Source organism: Bombina bombina, chromosome 5, assembly GCF_027579735.1.
Source record: "Bombina bombina isolate aBomBom1 chromosome 5, aBomBom1.pri, whole genome shotgun sequence".
Taxonomy (NCBI): domain Eukaryota; kingdom Metazoa; phylum Chordata; class Amphibia; order Anura; family Bombinatoridae; genus Bombina; species Bombina bombina.
The window spans coordinates 587,533,413-587,552,160 of NC_069503.1; the positions used below are offsets into that span (position 1 = coordinate 587,533,413).

The 18,748-nt window shown below is 40.7% G+C and overlaps 1 protein-coding gene across 1 annotated transcript in view; it reads left to right on the top strand.

The window, feature by feature from the left end:
* STK17A (serine/threonine kinase 17a) overlaps window positions 1-18,748 on the top strand; it is an 80,456-nt gene that overhangs the window by 55,722 nt on the left and 5,986 nt on the right. The window contains exons 5-7 of the mRNA XM_053714547.1: window positions 5,503-5,626; window positions 14,060-14,108; window positions 14,365-14,544. Coding sequence (XP_053570522.1) covers window positions 5,503-5,626; window positions 14,060-14,108; window positions 14,365-14,544 — 353 coding nt within the window. The remainder of the gene's footprint in view (window positions 1-5,502; window positions 5,627-14,059; window positions 14,109-14,364; window positions 14,545-18,748) is intronic.

Sequence of the window (18,748 nt, forward strand, 5' to 3'; positions counted from 1 at the left end):
GCGGCTAAGAACTCTGGGTTTGCTATTGTGGCGCGCAGAGCGCTTTGGTTGAAATCTTGGTCAGCTGATGCGTCTTCCAAGAACAAGCTACTTAACATTCCTTTCAAGGGGAAAACGCTGTTTGGCCCTGACTTGAAAGAGATTATCTCTGATATCACTGGGGGTAAGGGCCACGCCCTTCCTCAGGATCGGCCTTTCAAGGCAAAAAATAAACCTAATTTTCGTCCCTTTCGTAGAAACGGACCAGCCCAAAGTGCTACGTCCTCTAAGCAAGAGGGTAATTCTTCTCAAGCCAAGCCAGCTTGGAGACCAATGCAAGGCTGGAACAAGGGAAAGCAGGCCAAGAAACCTGCCACTGCTACCAAGACAGCATGAAATGTTGGCCCCCGATCCGGGACCGGATCTGGTGGGGGGCAGACTCTCTCTCTTCGCTCAGGCTTGGGCAAGAGATGTTCTGGATCCTTGGGCGCTAGAAATAGTCTCCCAAGGTTATTTTCTGGAGTTCAAGGGGCTTCCCCCAAGGGGGAGGTTCCACAGGTCTCAGTTGTCTTCAGAACACATAAAAAGACAGGCATTCTTACATTGTGTAGAAGACCTGTTAAAAATGGGAGTGATTCATCCTGTTCCATTAGGAGAAAAAGGGATGGGGTTCTACTCCAATCTGTTCATAGTTCCCAAAAAAGAGGGAACGTTCAGACCAATCTTAGATCTCAAGATCTTAAACAAGTTTCTCAAGGTTCCATCGTTCAAGATGGAAACCATTCGAACAATTCTTCCTTCCATCCAGGAAGGTCAATTCATGACCACGGTGGATTTAAAGGATGCGTATCTACATATTCCTATCCACAAGGAACATCATCGGTTCCTAAGGTTCGCATTCCTGGACAAGCATTACCAGTTCGTGGCGCTTCCTTTCGGATTAGCCACTGCTCCAAGGATTTTCACAAAGGTACTAGGGTCCCTTCTAGCTGTGCTAAGACCAAGGGGCATTGCCGTAGTACCTTACTTGGACGACATTCTGATTCAAGCGTCGTCCCTTCCTCAAGCAAAGGCTCACACGGACATTGTCCTGGCCTTTCTCAGATCTCACGGATGGAAAGTGAACGTGGAAAAGAGTTCTCTATCTCCGTCAACAAGGGTTCCCTTCTTGGGAACAATAATAGACTCCTTAGAAATGAGGATTTTTCTGACAGAAGCCAGAAAAACAAAGCTTCTAGACTCTTGTCGGATACTTCATTCCGTTCCTCTTCCTTCCATAGCGCAGTGCATGGAAGTGATAGGTTTCATGGTAGCGGCAATGGACATAGTTCCTTTTGCGCGCATTCATCTAAGACCATTACAACTGTGCATGCTCAGTCAGTGGAATGGGGACTATACAGACTTGTCTCCGAAGATACAAGTAAATCAGAGGACCAGAGACTCACTCCGTTGGTGGCTGTCCCTGGACAACCTGTCACAAGGGATGACCTTCCGCAGACCAGAGTGGGTCATTGTCACGACCGACGCCAGTCTGATGGGCTGGGGCGCGGTCTGGGGATCCCTGAAAGCTCAGGGTCTTTGGTCTCGGGAAGAATCTCTTCTACCGATAAATATTCTGGAACTGAGAGCGATATTCAATGCTCTCAAAGCTTGGCCTCAGCTAGCGAGGGCCAAGTTCATACGGTTTCAATCAGACAACATGACAACTGTTGCGTACATCAACCATCAGGGGGGAACAAGGAGTTCCCTAGCGATGGAAGAAGTGACCAAAATCATTCTATGGGCGGAGTCTCACTCCTGCCACCTGTCTGCTATCCACATCCCAGGAGTGGAAAATTGGGAAGCTGATTTTCTGAGTCGTCAGACATTGCATCCGGGGGAGTGGGAACTCCATCCGGAAATCTTTGCCCAAGTCACTCAACTGTGGGGCATTCCAGACATGGATCTGATGGCCTCTCGTCAGAACTTCAAAGTTCCTTGCTACGGGTCCAGATCCAGGGATCCCAAGGCGGCTCTAGTGGATGCACTAGTAGCACCTTGGACCTTCAAACTAGCTTATGTGTTCCCGCCGTTTCCTCTCATCCCCAGGCTGGTAGCCAGGATCAATCAGGAGAGGGCGTCGGTGATCTTGATAGCTCCTGCGTGGCCACGCAGGACTTGGTATGCAGATCTGGTGAATATGTCATCGGCTCCACCATGGAAGCTACCTTTGAGACGAGACCTTCTTGTTCAGGGTCCGTTCGAACATCCGAATCTGGTCTCACTCCAGCTGACTGCTTGGAGATTGAACGCTTGATCTTATCGAAGCGAGGGTTCTCAGATTCTGTTATCGATACTCTTGTTCAGGCCAGAAAGCCTGTAACTAGAAAGATTTACCACAAAATTTGGAAAAAATATATCTGTTGGTGTGATTCTAAAGGATTCCCTTGGGACAAGGTTAAGATTCCTAAGATTCTATCCTTCCTTCAAGAAGGATTGGAAAAAGGATTATCTGCAAGTTCCCTGAAGGGACAGATTTCTGCCTTGTCTGTGTTACTTCACAAAAAGCTGGCAGCTGTGCCAGATGTTCAAGCCTTTGTTCAGGCTCTGGTCAGAATCAAGCCTGTTTACAAACCTTTGACTCCTCCTTGGAGTCTCAACTTAGTTCTTTCAGTTCTTCAGGGGGTTCCGTTTGAACCCTTACATTCCGTTGATATTAAGTTATTATCTTGGAAAGTTTTGTTTTTGGTTGCAATTTCTTCTGCTCGAAGAGTTTCAGAATTATCTGCTCTGCAGTGTTCTCCTCCTTATCTGGTGTTCCATGCAGATAAGGTGGTTTTACGTACTAAACCTGGTTTTCTTCCAAAAGTTGTTTCTAACAAAAACATTAACCAGGAGATTATCGTACCTTCTCTGTGTCCGAAACCAGTTTCGAAGAAGGAACGTTTGTTGCACAATTTGGATGTTGTTCGCGCTCTAAAATTCTATTTAGATGCTACAAAGGATTTTAGACAAACATCTTCCTTGTTTGTTGTTTATTCCGGTAAAAGGAGAGGTCAAAAAGCAACTTCTACCTCTCTCTCTTTTTGGATTAAAAGCATCATCAGATTGGCTTACGAGACTGCCGGACGGCAGCCTCCCGAAAGAATCACAGCTCATTCCACTAGGGCTGTGGCTTCCACATGGGCCTTCAAGAATGAGGCTTCTGTTGATCAGATATGTAGGGCAGCGACTTGGTCTTCACTGCACACTTTTACCAAATTTTACAAGTTTGATACTTTTGCTTCTTCTGAGGCTATTTTTGGGAGAAAGGTTTTGCAAGCCGTGGTGCCTTCCATTTAGGTGACCTGATTTGCTCCCTCCCTTCATCCGTGTCCTAAAGCTTTGGTATTGGTTCCCACAAGTAAGGATGACGCCGTGGACCGGACACACCTATGTTGGAGAAAACAGAATTTATGTTTACCTGATAAATTACTTTCTCCAACGGTGTGTCCGGTCCACGGCCCGCCCTGGTTTTTTAATCAGGTCTGATATTTTATTTTCTTTAACTACAGTCACCACGGTATCATATGGTTTCTCCTATGCAAATATTCCTCCTTAACGTCGGTCGAATGACTGGGGTAGGCGGAGCCTAGGAGGGATCATGTGACCAGCTTTGCTGGGCTCTTTGCCATTTCCTGTTGGGGAAGAGAATATCCCACAAGTAAGGATGACGCCGTGGACCGGACACACCGTTGGAGAAAGTAATTTATCAGGTAAACATAATTTCTGTTTTTTTTTTAAAACTTTTATTTGACCATATTTACTAACCGTTATTTTACCATTCCTTACGATCCTAATCTCCTCCCATCCAGCATTTCCGTGTTTTCAATACATAGACGTATAGAGCGGTCCCACCCACTCTATACGTCAGAACTACACTTGTGCACATCTATCCTCTTCTTACCGCGCATGCACACAAAAATGATCGCTCGCAAAAGCGCATGCATTAATCTCGGTAAACGAAGTCCTCAGTGGGTATTTGGCAAACAATTGAAACGCCTAATGCGCATACGCAAAACGAGGACGCGCTCGCTTTCAAGGAGGAGATATAATTAGTCGCGCATGCGCACAATCAAGCATCAGCTTGTGACGTCAATTGACGGCCGCCAAACGGCCAGAAAATCAATTGGCTGTATAAACAACGTGATCGTTGTTTATATATAAAAAAAAAAAAACGGGTTGTTTTTTTCCAAGCGAAATCGGAGCAAATTAAACAAGAAAACAAAGGTACTATACAAAAATATAAAAAATCATGAATGAACATCCTATTAAATTTTAATACTATATCGATTTTTTCATAGCAGAGTGATTAAGTTTTACTTTCACTTTAAGACACTCTCAGCAATGTTTTTTAATGTTATAAATGTGTTTAAATATATGTATTTGCCATGAGACTGGTTGTTTATTTCTCCTTAAAGGGATAGGAAACCCCAACATTTTCTTTCATGATTTGGATAAACTTTCCAATTAACTTCTGTTATCAAATTTACTTCATTATCTTGTTTTCCTTTGCTGAAGGAACATCATTACACTACTGGCAGCTAGCTGAACACATCTAGTTAGCCAATCACAAGAAACACATGTGTGCAGGCACCAACCAGCAGCTAGCTCCCACTGGTGTAGGATATCTGTATTCTTTTTCAACAAGGGACACCAAGAGAACAAAGCACATTTTGAAAATAGAAGTGAAATTAAAAGTTTCTTAAAATTACATGCTCTATCTGAATCATGCAAGTTTAAAGTGAAGGTCCATTTTGATGAATAGTGCCCGGTTTTTAATAAACCTATTAAAAACAAGGGCACTTTAATTTATCAAAATTGACATTTTACTGTTTAATTCAAAAACTTACCTTTTAATCCTGTCAGCCGCTCCAGCACTTCCTCTGCCCGTCACAAGCCGTCTTCGCGGGTCCAAAATGACGAATCCGGCTTCCTCCAATCACAGCGTTGCATCAGGCCACGATTCCCCGGGGGGAAGCTGTGATTGGAGGAAGCCTGATTCGTCATTTCTGACGTCTGCAGAGGCTTCTGACGGCCGGGGGAATCACTGGAGTGGCATTCAGGATTAAAAGGTACGTTTTTGAAGAAAACAGTAAAATTAAAATTTTGATAAATTAAAGTGCCCTTGTTTTTAATAGGATTATTAAAAACCGGGCACTAATTCATCAAAATGGACCTTCACTTTAATTTTGACTTTCCTATCCCATTAAGCGTCATAAATGCAGCATGAGTTTGTGAAACATTGCCTGTTAGTGCTTGTTAAACGATGTTCATATTTTAGCTTACCTTAGGCCTTCATTATCTCTGCATACTCAAAGGTTCTATTTTTTCAAATTTTGTGCGCAAAATCGCGCACAAGTTGACGCTATTGCCTTTTGTAAAGCATTTTTATGAAGTGAATACAGATGTACTGTTGTGTGATGTTTAGTAGAAATGGCTTTTCACCTTCACATAACAGCATGTAATCTTTTCTCAAAGCTCATTCCTCGTATTATTTTTCAGCCTCAAAATATTCTTCTGACCAGCGACTCTCCACTTGGGGACATAAAAATAGTAGATTTTGGCATTTCCAGAATAATGAACAACAAAGAGCTGAGGGAAATTATAGGAACACCAGAATACGTAGGTAAGTTTGTATCAGGGGAAAAAGCAACTCAGTATGGAGCCTGTATTTGTGCAATTTTATAAATGCTCTCATTCATAAGAGCATACTGACCCTTGTTAACCGCATAGGTAAAGTATGGCTCAGTAACTGCAGAGAACTGCTGGTCTTCAGTAGAAACGTCCACTGACCCACCTATGCAACAAGCAATGCTGATTGGCTCAGTGGCAGTTTTCGTTTAGGACCAACAATTCTCTTCAGCTCCCGAGAGGTGTAATTCCCTATGTGTCCGTTTAGTTTCAGGATTTTTTTTTTTTTAAATGGGCTAAAAGTAATAAAAATTGTTATGAAAAGGGAGGGGGGGGGAATAATTCTGTTTAAAGTGTTTGGAGAAGCTTTAATTTAAATTTTTGTTTAAAAAGATAGATAATCCCTTTATTACCCATTCCCCAGTTTTGCATGACCAGCACATTTATATTAATATACTTTTTACCTCTGTGATTACCTTGTATCTAAGCCTCTGCAGACTGCTCCCTTATCTCAGTGCTTTTGACAGACATGCAGTTAAGCCAACCAGTGCAGACTCTTAAATAACTCCACGGGAGTGAGCACAATGTTATCTGACACACATAAACTAGTACTGTCTAGATGTGAAAAACTTTCAAAATGCTTTGAGCTAGGAGGCGGTTTTCAGCGGTTTAGAAATCAGTTTGAGGCTACCAAGGTTTAGCTTTTCAAAAATACCACCAAGAGAACAAAGCAAATTTGATGATAAAAGTAAACTGGAAAGTTTACAATCGCATGCCCTATCCGAATCATGAAAGTTTAATTTTGACTTTACTGTCCCTTTTTAAAGAGACCATGACCATTCTTTGTTGCATTTTATAATACACTCATTTAGATGCATCAGAATTTTGTAAAATGGATGTTCTCGTACTATGTAAAAAAAACACAGAAAACAACAAATTTTAGTTTCTCTTGTTAAGTGTATCCAGTCCACGGATCATCCATTACTTGTGGGATATATTCCCTTCCCAACAGGAAGTTGCAAGAGGATCACCCACAGCAGAGCTGCTATATAGCTCCTCCCCTCACATGTCATATCCAGTCATTCTCTTGCAACCCTCAACATAGATGGAGGTCGTGAGAGGAGTGTGGTGTTTTATACTTAATTAATTCTTCAATCAAAAGTTTGTTATTTTTAAATGGCACCGGAGTGTGCTGTTTTTTCTCAGGCAGTATTTGGAAGAAGAATCTGCCTGCATTTTCTATGATCTTAGCAGAAGTAACTAAGATCCACTGGCTTTTCTCACACATTCTGAGGAGTGGGGTAACTTCAGAAAGGGAATGGCGTGCGGGGTCTCCTGCAACTAAGGTATGTGCAGTAAAATATTTTTCTAAGGAATGGAATTGAAAATACTGCTGATACCGAAGTAATGTAAGTAAAGCCTTAAATGCAGCAAAAGCGACTGGTATCAGGCTTATTAATGTATGTGCAGTAAAATAATTTTCTAAGGAATGGAATTTGACTAAGAAAATGCTAATACTGAAGTAATGTAGTAAGCCTTAAATGCAGTAGAAGCGACTGGTATCAGGCTTGTCAATAGAGATACATACTCTTTAAAAAAGGATGTTTAAAACGTTTGCTGGCATGTTTAATCGTTTTTTTGAGGTACATTGGTGATAAAACTTATTGGGGCATATTTTTTTCCACATGGCTGACTTATTTTCTGCATAGAAACAGTTAACTGAGGTTTCCACTGTTGTAATAATGAGTGGGAGGGGCCTATTTTAGCGCTTTTTTGCGCAGTAAAAATTCAGACTCAGTCTTCCTGCTTCTTCCTGCATGATCCAGGTCGTCTCTAGAGAGCTCAAGGGACTTCAAAAGTCATTTTGAGGGAGGTAATCAGTCACAGCAGACCTGTGACAGTGTGTTTGACTGTGTTAAAAACGTTTTTTTCTCTATTTATTATCCGTTTTGGGTATTTAGGGGTTAATCATCTTTGCAAGTGGGTGCAATGCTCTGCTAACTTAATACATTTACTGTGAAAATTTGGTTGCTATAACTGATTTGGTTCATTGTTATTTCAACTTGAGACAGGTTTTTGTGCTTCTTAAAGGCGCAGTAGCGTTTTTTATATTGCTTGTAAACTTATTTTAAAGTGTTTTTTGTCTGTTTAAACATGTCTGACACAGATTAATCTGTTTGTTCATTATGTTTGAAGGCCAGTGTGGAGCCCCATAGAAATATGTGTACTAAATGTATTGATTTCACTTTAAATACTAAAGATCAGTCTTTATCTGTAAAAGAATTATCACCAGACAACGAGGGGGAAGTTATGCCGACTAACTCTCCTCACGTGTCAGTACCTTCGCCTCCCGCTCAGGAGGCGCGTGCTAATATGGCGCCAAGTACATCAGAGACGCCCATAGCAATCACTTTACAGGACATGGCTACAAGCGCAATAGCTCTGGGATTAGAACAGAGCGCGCGGGTGCTGTGAGAGTCATGTCCGATACTGCGTCACAGTTTGCAGAACATGAGGACGGAGAGCTTCATTCTGTGGGTGACGGATCTGATCCAGGGAAACCGGATTCAGAGATCTCGAATTTTAAATTTAAGCTTGAGAACCTCCGGGTATTGCTAGGAGAGGTTTTAGCAGCTCTGAATGACTGTAACACAGTTGCAATTCCAGAGAAATTGTGTAGGCTGGATAGATACTATGCAGTACCGGTGTGTACTGACGTGTTTCCTATACCTAAAAGGCTTACAGAAATTATTAGCAAGGAGTGGGATAGACCCGGTGTGCCCTTTTCCCCACCTCCTATATTTAGGAAAATGTTTCCAATAGACGCCACTACACAGGACTTATGGCAGACGGTCCCTAAGGTGGAGGGAGCAGTTTCTACTTTAGCTAAGCGTACCACTATCCCGGTGGAGGATAGTTGTGCTTTTTCGGATCCAATGGATAAAAAATTAGGTTACCTTAAGAAAATGTTTGTTCAACAAGGTTTTATCTTGCAGCCTCTTGCATGCATTGCGCATGTCACTGCTGCTACGGCATTCTGGTTTGAGTCTCTGGAAGAGGCCATTCATACAGCTCCATTGGATGAAATTATGGACAAGCTTAAAGCTCTTAAGCTAGCTAATGCATTTGTTTCTGATGCCATTGTACATTTAACTAAACTAACGGCTAAGAACTCCGGATTCGCCATCCAGGCGCGGAGAGCGCTATGGCTTAAATCCTGGTCAGCTGACGTGACTTCTAATTCTAAATTACTTAATATTCCTTTCAAGGGGCAGACCTTATTCAGGCCCGGCTTGAAAGAAATTAATGCTGACATTACTGGAGGTAAGGGTCATACCCTTCCTCAGGACAGGGCCAAATCAAAGGTCAAACAGTCTAATTTTCGTGCCTTTCGAAATTTCAAGGCAGGAGCAGCATCAACTTCCTCCGCTCCAAAACAGGAAGGAACTGTTGCTCGTTACAGACAGGCCTGGAAAACTAACCAGTCCTGGAACAAGGGCAAGCAGGCCAGAAAACCTACTACTGCCCCTAAGACAGCATGAAGGAACGGCCCCCTATCCGGAAACGGATCTAGTGGGGGGCAGACTTTCTCTCTTCGCCCAGGCGTGGGCAAGAGATGTCCAGGATCCCTGGGCGCTGGAGATCATATCTCAGGGATATCTTCTGGACTTCAAAGCTTCTCCTCCTCGAGGGAGATTCCATCTATCAAGGTTATCAGAAAACCAGATAAAGAAAGAGGCATTCCTACGCTGTGTACAAGACGACCTAGTAATGGGGGTGATCCACCCTGTTCCACGGACGGAACAAGGGCAGGGATTTTACTCAAATCTGTTTGTGGTTCCCAAGAAAGAGGGAACCTTCAGACCAATCTTGGACCTAAAGATCTTAAACAAATTCTTAAGAGTTCCATCATTCAAAATGGAAACTATTCGAACCATCCTACCCATGATCCAAGAGGGTCAGTACATGACCACAGTGGACTTAAAGGATGCCTAACTTCACATACCGATTCACAAAGATCATTATCGGTACCTAAGATTTGCCTTTCTAGACAGGCATTTCCAGTTTGTAGCTCTTCCCTTTGGGTTAGCTACGGCCCCGAGAATCTTTACAAAGGTTCTGGGCTCACTTCTGGCGGTTCTAAGACCGCGAGGCATAGCGGTGGCTCCGTATCTAGACGACATCCTGATACAGGCGTCAAGCTTTCAAATTGCCAAGTCTCATACAGAGATAGTTCTGGCATTTCTGAGGTTGCATGGGTGGAAAGTGAACGTGGAAAAGAGTTCTCTATCACCACTCACAAGAGTCTCCTTCCTAGGGACTCTTATAGATTCTGTAGAGATGAAAATTTACCTGACTGAGTCCAGGTTATCAAAACTTCTTAATGCTTGCCGTGTCCTTCATTCCATTCCACGCCCGTCAGTGGCTCAGTGCATGGAAGTAATCGGCTTAATGGTAGCGGCAATGGACATAGTGCCATTTGCGCGCCTGCATCTCAGACCGCTGCAATTATGCATGCTAAGTCAGTGGAATGGGGATTACTCAGATTTGTCCCCTCTAATAAATCTGGATCGAGAGACCAGAGATTCTCTTCTCTGGTGGCTTTCTCGGGTCCATCTGTCCAAGGGCATGACCTTTCGCAGGCCAGATTGGACGATTGTAACAACAGATGCCAGCCTTCTAGGTTGGGGTGCAGTCTGGAACTCCCTGAAGGCTCAGGGATCGTGGACTCAGGAGGAGAAACTCCTCCCAATAAATATTCTGGAGTTAGAGCAATATTCAATGCTCTTCTAGCTTGGCCTCAGTTAGCAACACTGAGGTTCATCAGATTTCAGTCGGACAACATCACGACTGTGGCTTACATCAACCATCAAGGGGGAACCAGGAGTTCCCTAGCGATGTTAGAAGTTTCAAAGATAATTCGTTGGGCAGAGTCTCACTCTTGCCACCTGTCAGCGATCCACATCCCAGGCGTGGAGAACTGGGAGGCGGATTTTCTAAGTCGCCAAACTTTTCATCCGGGGGAGTGGGAACTTCATCCGGAGGTGTTCGCTCAACTGATTCATCGTTGGGGCAAACCAGAACTGGATCTCATGGCGTCTCGCCAGAACGCCAAGCTTCCTTGTTACGGATCCAGGTCCAGGGACCCGGGAGCGGCGCTGATAGATGCTCTAGCAGCCCCTTGGTTATTCAACATGGCTTATGTGTTTCCACCGTTTCCGCTGCTGCCTCGACTGATTGCCAAGATCAAACAGGAGAGAGCATCGGTGATTCTGATAGCGCCTGCGTGGCCACGCAGGACCTGGTATGCAGACCTAGTGGACATGTCGTCCTGTCCACCATGGTCTCTACCTCTGAGGAAGGACCTTCTAATACAAGCTCCTTTCAACCATCCAAATCTAATTTCTCTGAGGCTGACTGCATGGAGATTGAACGCTTGATCATATCAAAGCGTGGCTTCTCAGAGTCAGTTATTGATACCTTAATACAGGCACGGAAGCCTGTTACCAGAAAAATCTACCATAAGATATGGCGTAAATACTTGTATTGGTGCGAATCCAAGAGTTACTCATGGAGTAAAGTTAGGATTCCTAGGATATTTTCCTTTCTACAAGAGGGTTTGGAAAAGGGCTTATCTGCTAGTTCGTTAAAGGGACAGATTTCTGCTCTGTCAATAGCTTTTGCACAAGCGTCTGGCAGAAGTTCCAGACGTCCAGGCTTTTTGTCAGGCTTTGGCTAGGATTAAGCCTGTGTTTAAAACTGTTGCTCCTCCGTGGAGCTTAAACTTGGTTCTTAACATTCTTCAAGGTGTTCCGTTTGAACCCCTTCATTCCATTGATATTAAGCTTTTATCTTGGAAAGTTCTGTTTTTGATGGCTATTTCCTCGGCTCGAAGAGTCTGAGTTATCTGCCTTACACTGTGATTCTCCTTATCTGATTTTTCATTCAGACAAGGTAGTTCTGCGTACCAAACCTGGATTTTTACCTAAGGTGGTTTCTAACAGGAATATCAATCAAGAGATTGTTGTCCCATCATTGTGCCCTAATCCTTCTTCAAAGAAGGAACGTCTTTTGCATAATCTGGACGTAGTCCGTGCCCTGAAGTTCTATTTACAGGCAACTAAAGATTTTCGTCATACTTCTTCCCTGTTTGTCGTTTACTCTAAACAGAGGAGAGGTCAAAAAGCTTCGGCAACCTCTCTCTCCTTTTGGCTTCGTAGCATAATACGCTTAGCCTATGAGACTGCTGGACAGCAGCCCCCTGAAAGAATTACAGCTCATTCTACTAGAGCTGTGGCTTCCACCTGGGCCTTTAAGAATGAGGCCTCTGTTGAACAGATTTGCAAGGCTGCGACTTGGTCTTCGCTTCACACCTTTTAAAAATTTTACAAATTTGACACTTTTGCTTCTTCGGAGGCTGTTTTTGGGAGAAAGGTTCTACAGGCAGTGGTTCCTTCCGCTTAAGTTCCTGCCTTGTCCCTCCCATCATCCGTGTACTTTAGCTTTGGTATTGGTATCCCACAAGTAATGGATGATCCGTGGACTGGATACACTTAACACTAGAAAACATAATTTATGCTTACCTGATAAATTTATTTCTCTTGTAGTGTATCCAGTCCACGGCCCGCCCTGTCTTTTTAAGGCAGATCTAAATTTTAATTAAAACTCCAGTCACCACTGCACCCTATGGTTTCTCCTTTCTTGTTTTGTTTCGGTCGAATGACTGGATATGGCATGTGAGGGGAGGAGCTATATAGCAGCTCTGCTGTGGGTGATCCTCTTGCAACTTCCTGTTGGGAAGGGAATATATCCCACAAGTAATGGATGATCCGTGGACTGGATACACTACAAGAGAAATAAATTTATCAGGTAAGCATAAATTATGTTTTTTTGCAGGTGAGTTGTGGCACCGTACACCAGTAATGATGCAGTGGTTGATCTGTTTATCAGCCAGTGAACAATCAGTCCCTAGGGTCCAATTGGACATATAGATGAACTTTCTAATAGCTTTATCTTCAGCTGTTTTTTTTTTTTTTTTTTTTTTTTTTTTCAAAGCAAGCTTTATTGATCAAATATAAGTAACATTAACAAATAAAGAAATACATTTGGCAATATATTTTAAATTGATAAGACATATTTTCATCAAAGTCCAAAGCTGTTCATTGCCAGCATTTCTTCTCAGAGCTTGAAATTTTAAGTTTTTTTTTTTTTCAAATAAAAGTGCAACAATATAGTAAGAAGGATTCTTGGTACCTCGAGGTCCATTGGTATTATTATTATAATTAACTTGTTTTTCAAAAAGAGTTCTGTAGTAATAAGAAAGTGAGAAAATAAGCTGGAAAAGGGCTAAAGAGGTTAAGCGAGAGAAGGGGAGGGGAAAAAAATAAAATTAAAACTTATTCAGATGGGCAGTAACTACCTGTGTTGGGGTAAAGATTCGAAGGGTCTTGCACATGGGTGCTGCAGAACTCCTCATTCAAATCGGAGTGCCCTTCCACTGCGCTTGCATCATTTCATAGATCTCCATTTGGTTTGTTTTAAGGAAGTGCAGTTTTTCTAGGGTAAGCAAGTCAGTCACCGAGGAGCGCCACTCCGGAATCGTGGGGACATCGGCTGACTTCCATTTTTTGGGTATCGGTCGTTTTGCTCCCGTTAGCATTATTAGTAGAAGGGATTGGATGTGTATGCTTTTTGATTTTAGGGAGTTTTAACTTCAGCTGTTTTTTTTTCTTGCAAAAAAATATTTTACTTTTTTTTTTTTTTTTTTCCCACTGCGTTGTACCTTTTAAAGGGACATGAAACCCCCCAAAAATTATTTCATTATTTTTAGAGAGAATACATTTTTAAACAACTTCCCAATTTACTTCTATTATCAAATTTGCTTCATTCTCTTGGTATAAATTATTGATGAAGCAACAATACATTTCTAGGAGCTAGTTAATGCATTGGGTGAGCCAATAACATGAGGGCATATAAGTGCAGCCACCAATCAGCAGCTCCTGAGCTTATCTAGATATCATTTTCAGAATACCAAGAGTACAAAACAAATTGGATAATAGAAGTAACATAAAAAGCTGTTTAAAATCACTTTCTCTATCTGAATGAGAAAGAAAAAAATGTGGGTTTCATGTCCCTTTAACTTTATGAATTAAAAATGATTTAAAGTCTGTTTTGTTGTATCTAAATTGAAAAACTGTTGTTCTTGCTGTAAATAAAACCTTGTTATAATCGGCCAGTGAGCAATCTGTCCCTAAGAATTGTGCACAAACAGCCATTTCTTTTTTCCATGCACAATGTTTAATTGCTGCGGTTTCATGTGTATAATGGAGAATGTTTTATTTTACTGTAACATTAGCACTGTATATAACCAAAGATGAAGTAATTACATTTTACTTTGTTTTAACATTATTATTGTTTTTATTTTTAGCTCCTGAAATTCTGAATTACGAACCAATCAGCACTGCAACGGACATGTGGTAAGTGTTTATAATAGGTTATGTGCGTTTTTTTGTTAACAGTTTGTAGTTCCTTTTAAATTAGTAAGGGGGGAAACAAATCGGTGAGAGTGCAACACATTTGTGTGCTTTGACTTTTACATGCTATTGGGTAGTAATAGTAACGTAAACTGAACATTGTAAAGCAATTAACAAATTATGAATGCTGCTCGGTTTACTAATGTGTGGTATGTGCTTGCCTCAGTGAAATGACAGCTTTGTTATGTATCTTTGTCAGGAGTATCGGCGTCTTGGCGTATGTAATGCTCACAGGCACCTCCCCCTTCTTGGGCGATGACAAGCAGCAAACATTCCTCAATATTTCTCAGCTGAATATCAATTACACAGATGATGAATTCGATGGCATATCTGAGTCTGCTATTGACTTCATCAAAGCACTTCTAGTTCGAGAACCAGAGTAAGTTTGTCTAGTTATTTGGGAGAAAGTCTCTCTTCCTTTTCCAAATACTTTTCTCTGTTGTAGATTTTATTTCCTCTCTGCTTATATTTTCATAACGATCTCCTTATATTTTCAAAACGTGTACATGTAACGTTTAGTTCTTTTTAGCTTGATTTGCTGCTCGCAGCACATGCAGAGTTCCCTATTTCCCTACAACCTTTTATATTGTGCATCTGTATGCGTTGTTTGGCTTTTGTGAGCACCTGTTCACAAATGCTGTGTGTGTTTACTATTACTGGGATATTGAGCCCCAAATACCTTTTAGACATAATGATGTATTCATAAAAATGATTAGCCTGAGAAAATAAGCAGATTTATTTTTATTATTATTATATTAGTTTTTTTATATATTGAAAAAATATATATATTAATATCGTTCTGGCTGCTACCATATTGTTAAAGGGACAGTTTACTCAAGAATTGTTTTTGTTTAAAAACATAGATAATCCCTTTATAACACACTCGCCAGTTTTGCATCACCAACATGGTTAGATTAATACACTTTTTACCTCTGATTACCTTGTATCTAAGCCTCTGCAGACTGCCACCTTATTTCAGATCTTTTGACAGACTTGCATTTTAGCCAATCAGGTCTGACTCCTAGGTAACTCCACAAGCATGAGCACAATGTTATCTATATGGCACACATGAACAAACAGTACATGTTAGCTATTCACAGCCAGACAGTGAGATAAGAGATGGACTGCAGAGTCTTAGAAATCAGCCAAGTAGCCCTATTTTTTTTTATTTTTTTAAATACCAAGAGAAAAAAGCAAATTTGATGATGAAAGTAAATGGAAAGTTGTTTAAAATTACATGCCCTATCTAAATCATGAAATTTTATTTTGGACTTTACTGTCCCTTTAAATGTTTTGATATTTGACTGCACTCAGGGCATAGAATGCAAACAATATCCAGATACTGTCTGTGATGTGGTACTCTCAGCTGGTATAAGTTAATCACGTTTTTCTCATTATAACCTTAGAATGACATTTGTCGGGAATCACTTGTAATCTACACATCTAAAGAATATACACTAGTGTTCTAAAGTTTGGGGTCACTTAGAAATGTCCTTGTTTTCGAAAAATTACATCAAATTGATCAGAAATACAGTATATACATTGTTAATGTTGTAAATGACTATTGTTGCTGGAAACGGCTGATTTTTTTAATGCAATTACTACATAGGTGTAAAGAGACCCATTATCAGCAGCTAGCTGTTGTGTTTGCTAATCCAAGTTTATCATTTAAAAAGTCCAATTGAACAATTCTTAAAAGATTAAGATGGGCAAAAGAACACAGACACTGGACAGTGGAAGATTGGAAAAAATTGTTATGGACTGACAAATCTAAGTTTGAGGTGTTCGGATCAGAAAGAAGAACATTCGTGAGAAAAAGACCAAATGAAAAGATGCTGGAGGAGTGCTAGATGCCATCTTTCAAGCATGGTGGATTTAATGTGATGGTCTGGAGTGCTTTGGTGGTGGTAAAGTGGTAAATGTATACAGGGTAAAAGGGACCTTTTAATAAGGAAGACTATCACTACATTTTGCAATGCCATACCCTGTGGATGACACTTAATTGGAGCCATTTTGCTGCTACAACAGGACAGTGACCCCAAGCACAGCTCCAGACTATGCAAGAACTATTTGGGGAAGAAGCAGTCGGCTGGTTTTCTGTCTTTAATGGAGACACCAGCACAGTCACCAGATCTCAACCCTATTGAGCAGCTTGACCATATGGTACGTAAGAAGTGCCCATCAAGCCAATCCAACCTGTGGGAGGTTTACATGACCTCAACAAATTGTCAACTAGAAATGCCAAAAGTCTGCAAGGCTGTAATTGCTGCACATGGAGAATTCTTTGACAAAAGCAAAGTTTGAAGGACGCAATTATTTCACTTCAAATTATTTAATTATTTCTAACTTTGTCAATGACTATATTTCCAATTCAAACTGATTTCATTTATATTTTCATGGAAAATAAGGAAATGTGTAAGTAACCCCAAACATTTTAATGCCAGTGTATATCTTATTATTTGATCTAATCTGCTTATAATATAGTGTTATTGAGTCTGCCTTTCTTTAAAGGGACAGAAAGCATCTTGTGTTTTTAATATAAAATGTTTAGGTATGTGCAGTAAAACAACTTTTCAAAATAGTTTCATTATTCATATTTGCCCTCTTTTCATATAATTTTTGCTCTGAAAATGGTGGATTTTCTAATTATCAGAACTTGAAATGAGCCCTGCTGATTTATCAAGGCTAACCCTGCTTCATATATTTCCCTATTAAGCTTTAGCAGATAAGAACTACAAAACAAACAACTTTAACATAATGACTGTGACTAGCCTTGTCCGCTGCAGGCTAGAGTGGCTCCTCCAAATTAGGCAAATTGTGGGTGGAGTCTGGCTATTGAAAAACAGTAAATATGATAATTTATTTTATACTGAAATGTCTTGTAATTCCAAGGTGTTTACTTTCCCTTTAAATCTGTTAAGACTTCTTGAATCTAATCTTAGTTAAAGGGACATGACACCCACATTTTTTTCTTTCATGATTTAGAAAGAGAATGCAATTTTAAACATCTTTCTAATTTACTTATTTTATCTAATTTGTTTTATTCTCTTGATATTCTTTGCTGGAAAGCATATCTAGATATGCTCAGTAGCTGCTGATTGGTTGCTGCACATAGAAGCCTTGTGTGATTGGCTCACCATGTGCATTGCTTTTTCTTCAACTAAGGATATCTAAAAAATGAAGCAAAATAAATAATAGAAGTAAATTGTAATGTTTAAATTTATATTCTCTATCTGAATCATGAAAGAAAGATTTTGGGTTTAGTGGCCCTTTAAGAAGATGGTTTGTAATGAAGGCTTAAAGGGGTAGTCTGCACTGAATATTAGACTTGTTGCGTTCAGATCTTTGTTAGAATCTGAATGCAGAAGTAAGCGCTATTCAGCACTTTTTGGAGCCAGGTTGATTCTGGTGCAAGATCACCACGTTAAGATCTTGACTTGCACAGATCTTGACTTGCACAGATCTTGACTTGCACAGATCTTGACTTGCACAGATCTTGCACCAGAATCAGTTAGTTTTTGTGCAAATGTACATTCGTACTGGAAATCGGTTATTCATAAAATAAATATCCGAATGAATGCACCAATGAAGTTTAAAGAAAACTACAAAATACTGACACAATTTGTCGGTGTTGGTTTCCTTTTAAATAGATTGTTAAGGCTTCATACTTACCTTAATGCGCTCTGGAGAGTGTGTCAACCCGATCCTCTGGCCCCACTAACAGAAGGCTTAGGTCACTAAAGTTAGCGCAGGTCCATGGAGCTGAATGACTAAGCAAAAGACGATTGGGTTAGCTCGCTCTCCGGAGCGCATTAGGGTAAGTATGTAGCTACAGTTTAACTTTTCACCTGTAGCTTCGAAACATTTACATTTGTTTTTAATGAAAATTAGATTTTCATTTAATTTTAAATTAAACAAAAACTGAATAGTGCAGGGAACAAGTATTCAGGGAAAACTAATTTCCTCGAATATTCGTAATAAAAATTGCGTCTGAAACAAATGTCTGCAATTTACTTCTATTAAAATTTCTTTGTTCTCTGGGTATCTTTTGTTGAAAAGCAGTGACTTTTTCTCAGGAGCGTGAATGTGTCTGGAGCACTTTATGGCAGGAGTTTTGCCAGAATGTTACCCATTTGCAAAAGCACTTGGTGGCAGCACTATTTCCTGCCATGTAGTGCTCGGGAAACCTACCTAGGTATCTCTTCAACAAAGAATACCATGGGAACTAAGCAAATTTGATAAGACGTAAATTGCAAATTAGGTTTCATATCTCTGAGTATTCTGCATTTTCCAAATACCTTGTGATGGCACGTAAAGAACTTTGGTGCATAGAGAGTTAATTATACCTGCATGTCTGTGCTTAGCGGTCTTATTCAGATTTACTGAACAACATAAGCTGTAAACACTAGAAGCTACATTTTAGATATATTAATAAAAATGAGCTCTGTGAACAGAGCCAAGTCACTGCGCAGAGTACTTGTAAAGCACTCTATTTTTCAAGCCCTTCTCCTACCTTCGACTGCAGGTTCTCACAAGAGAATCTGCAGTCAGTATTTATCAAGCAGCGGTCATCAGGCGGCTGC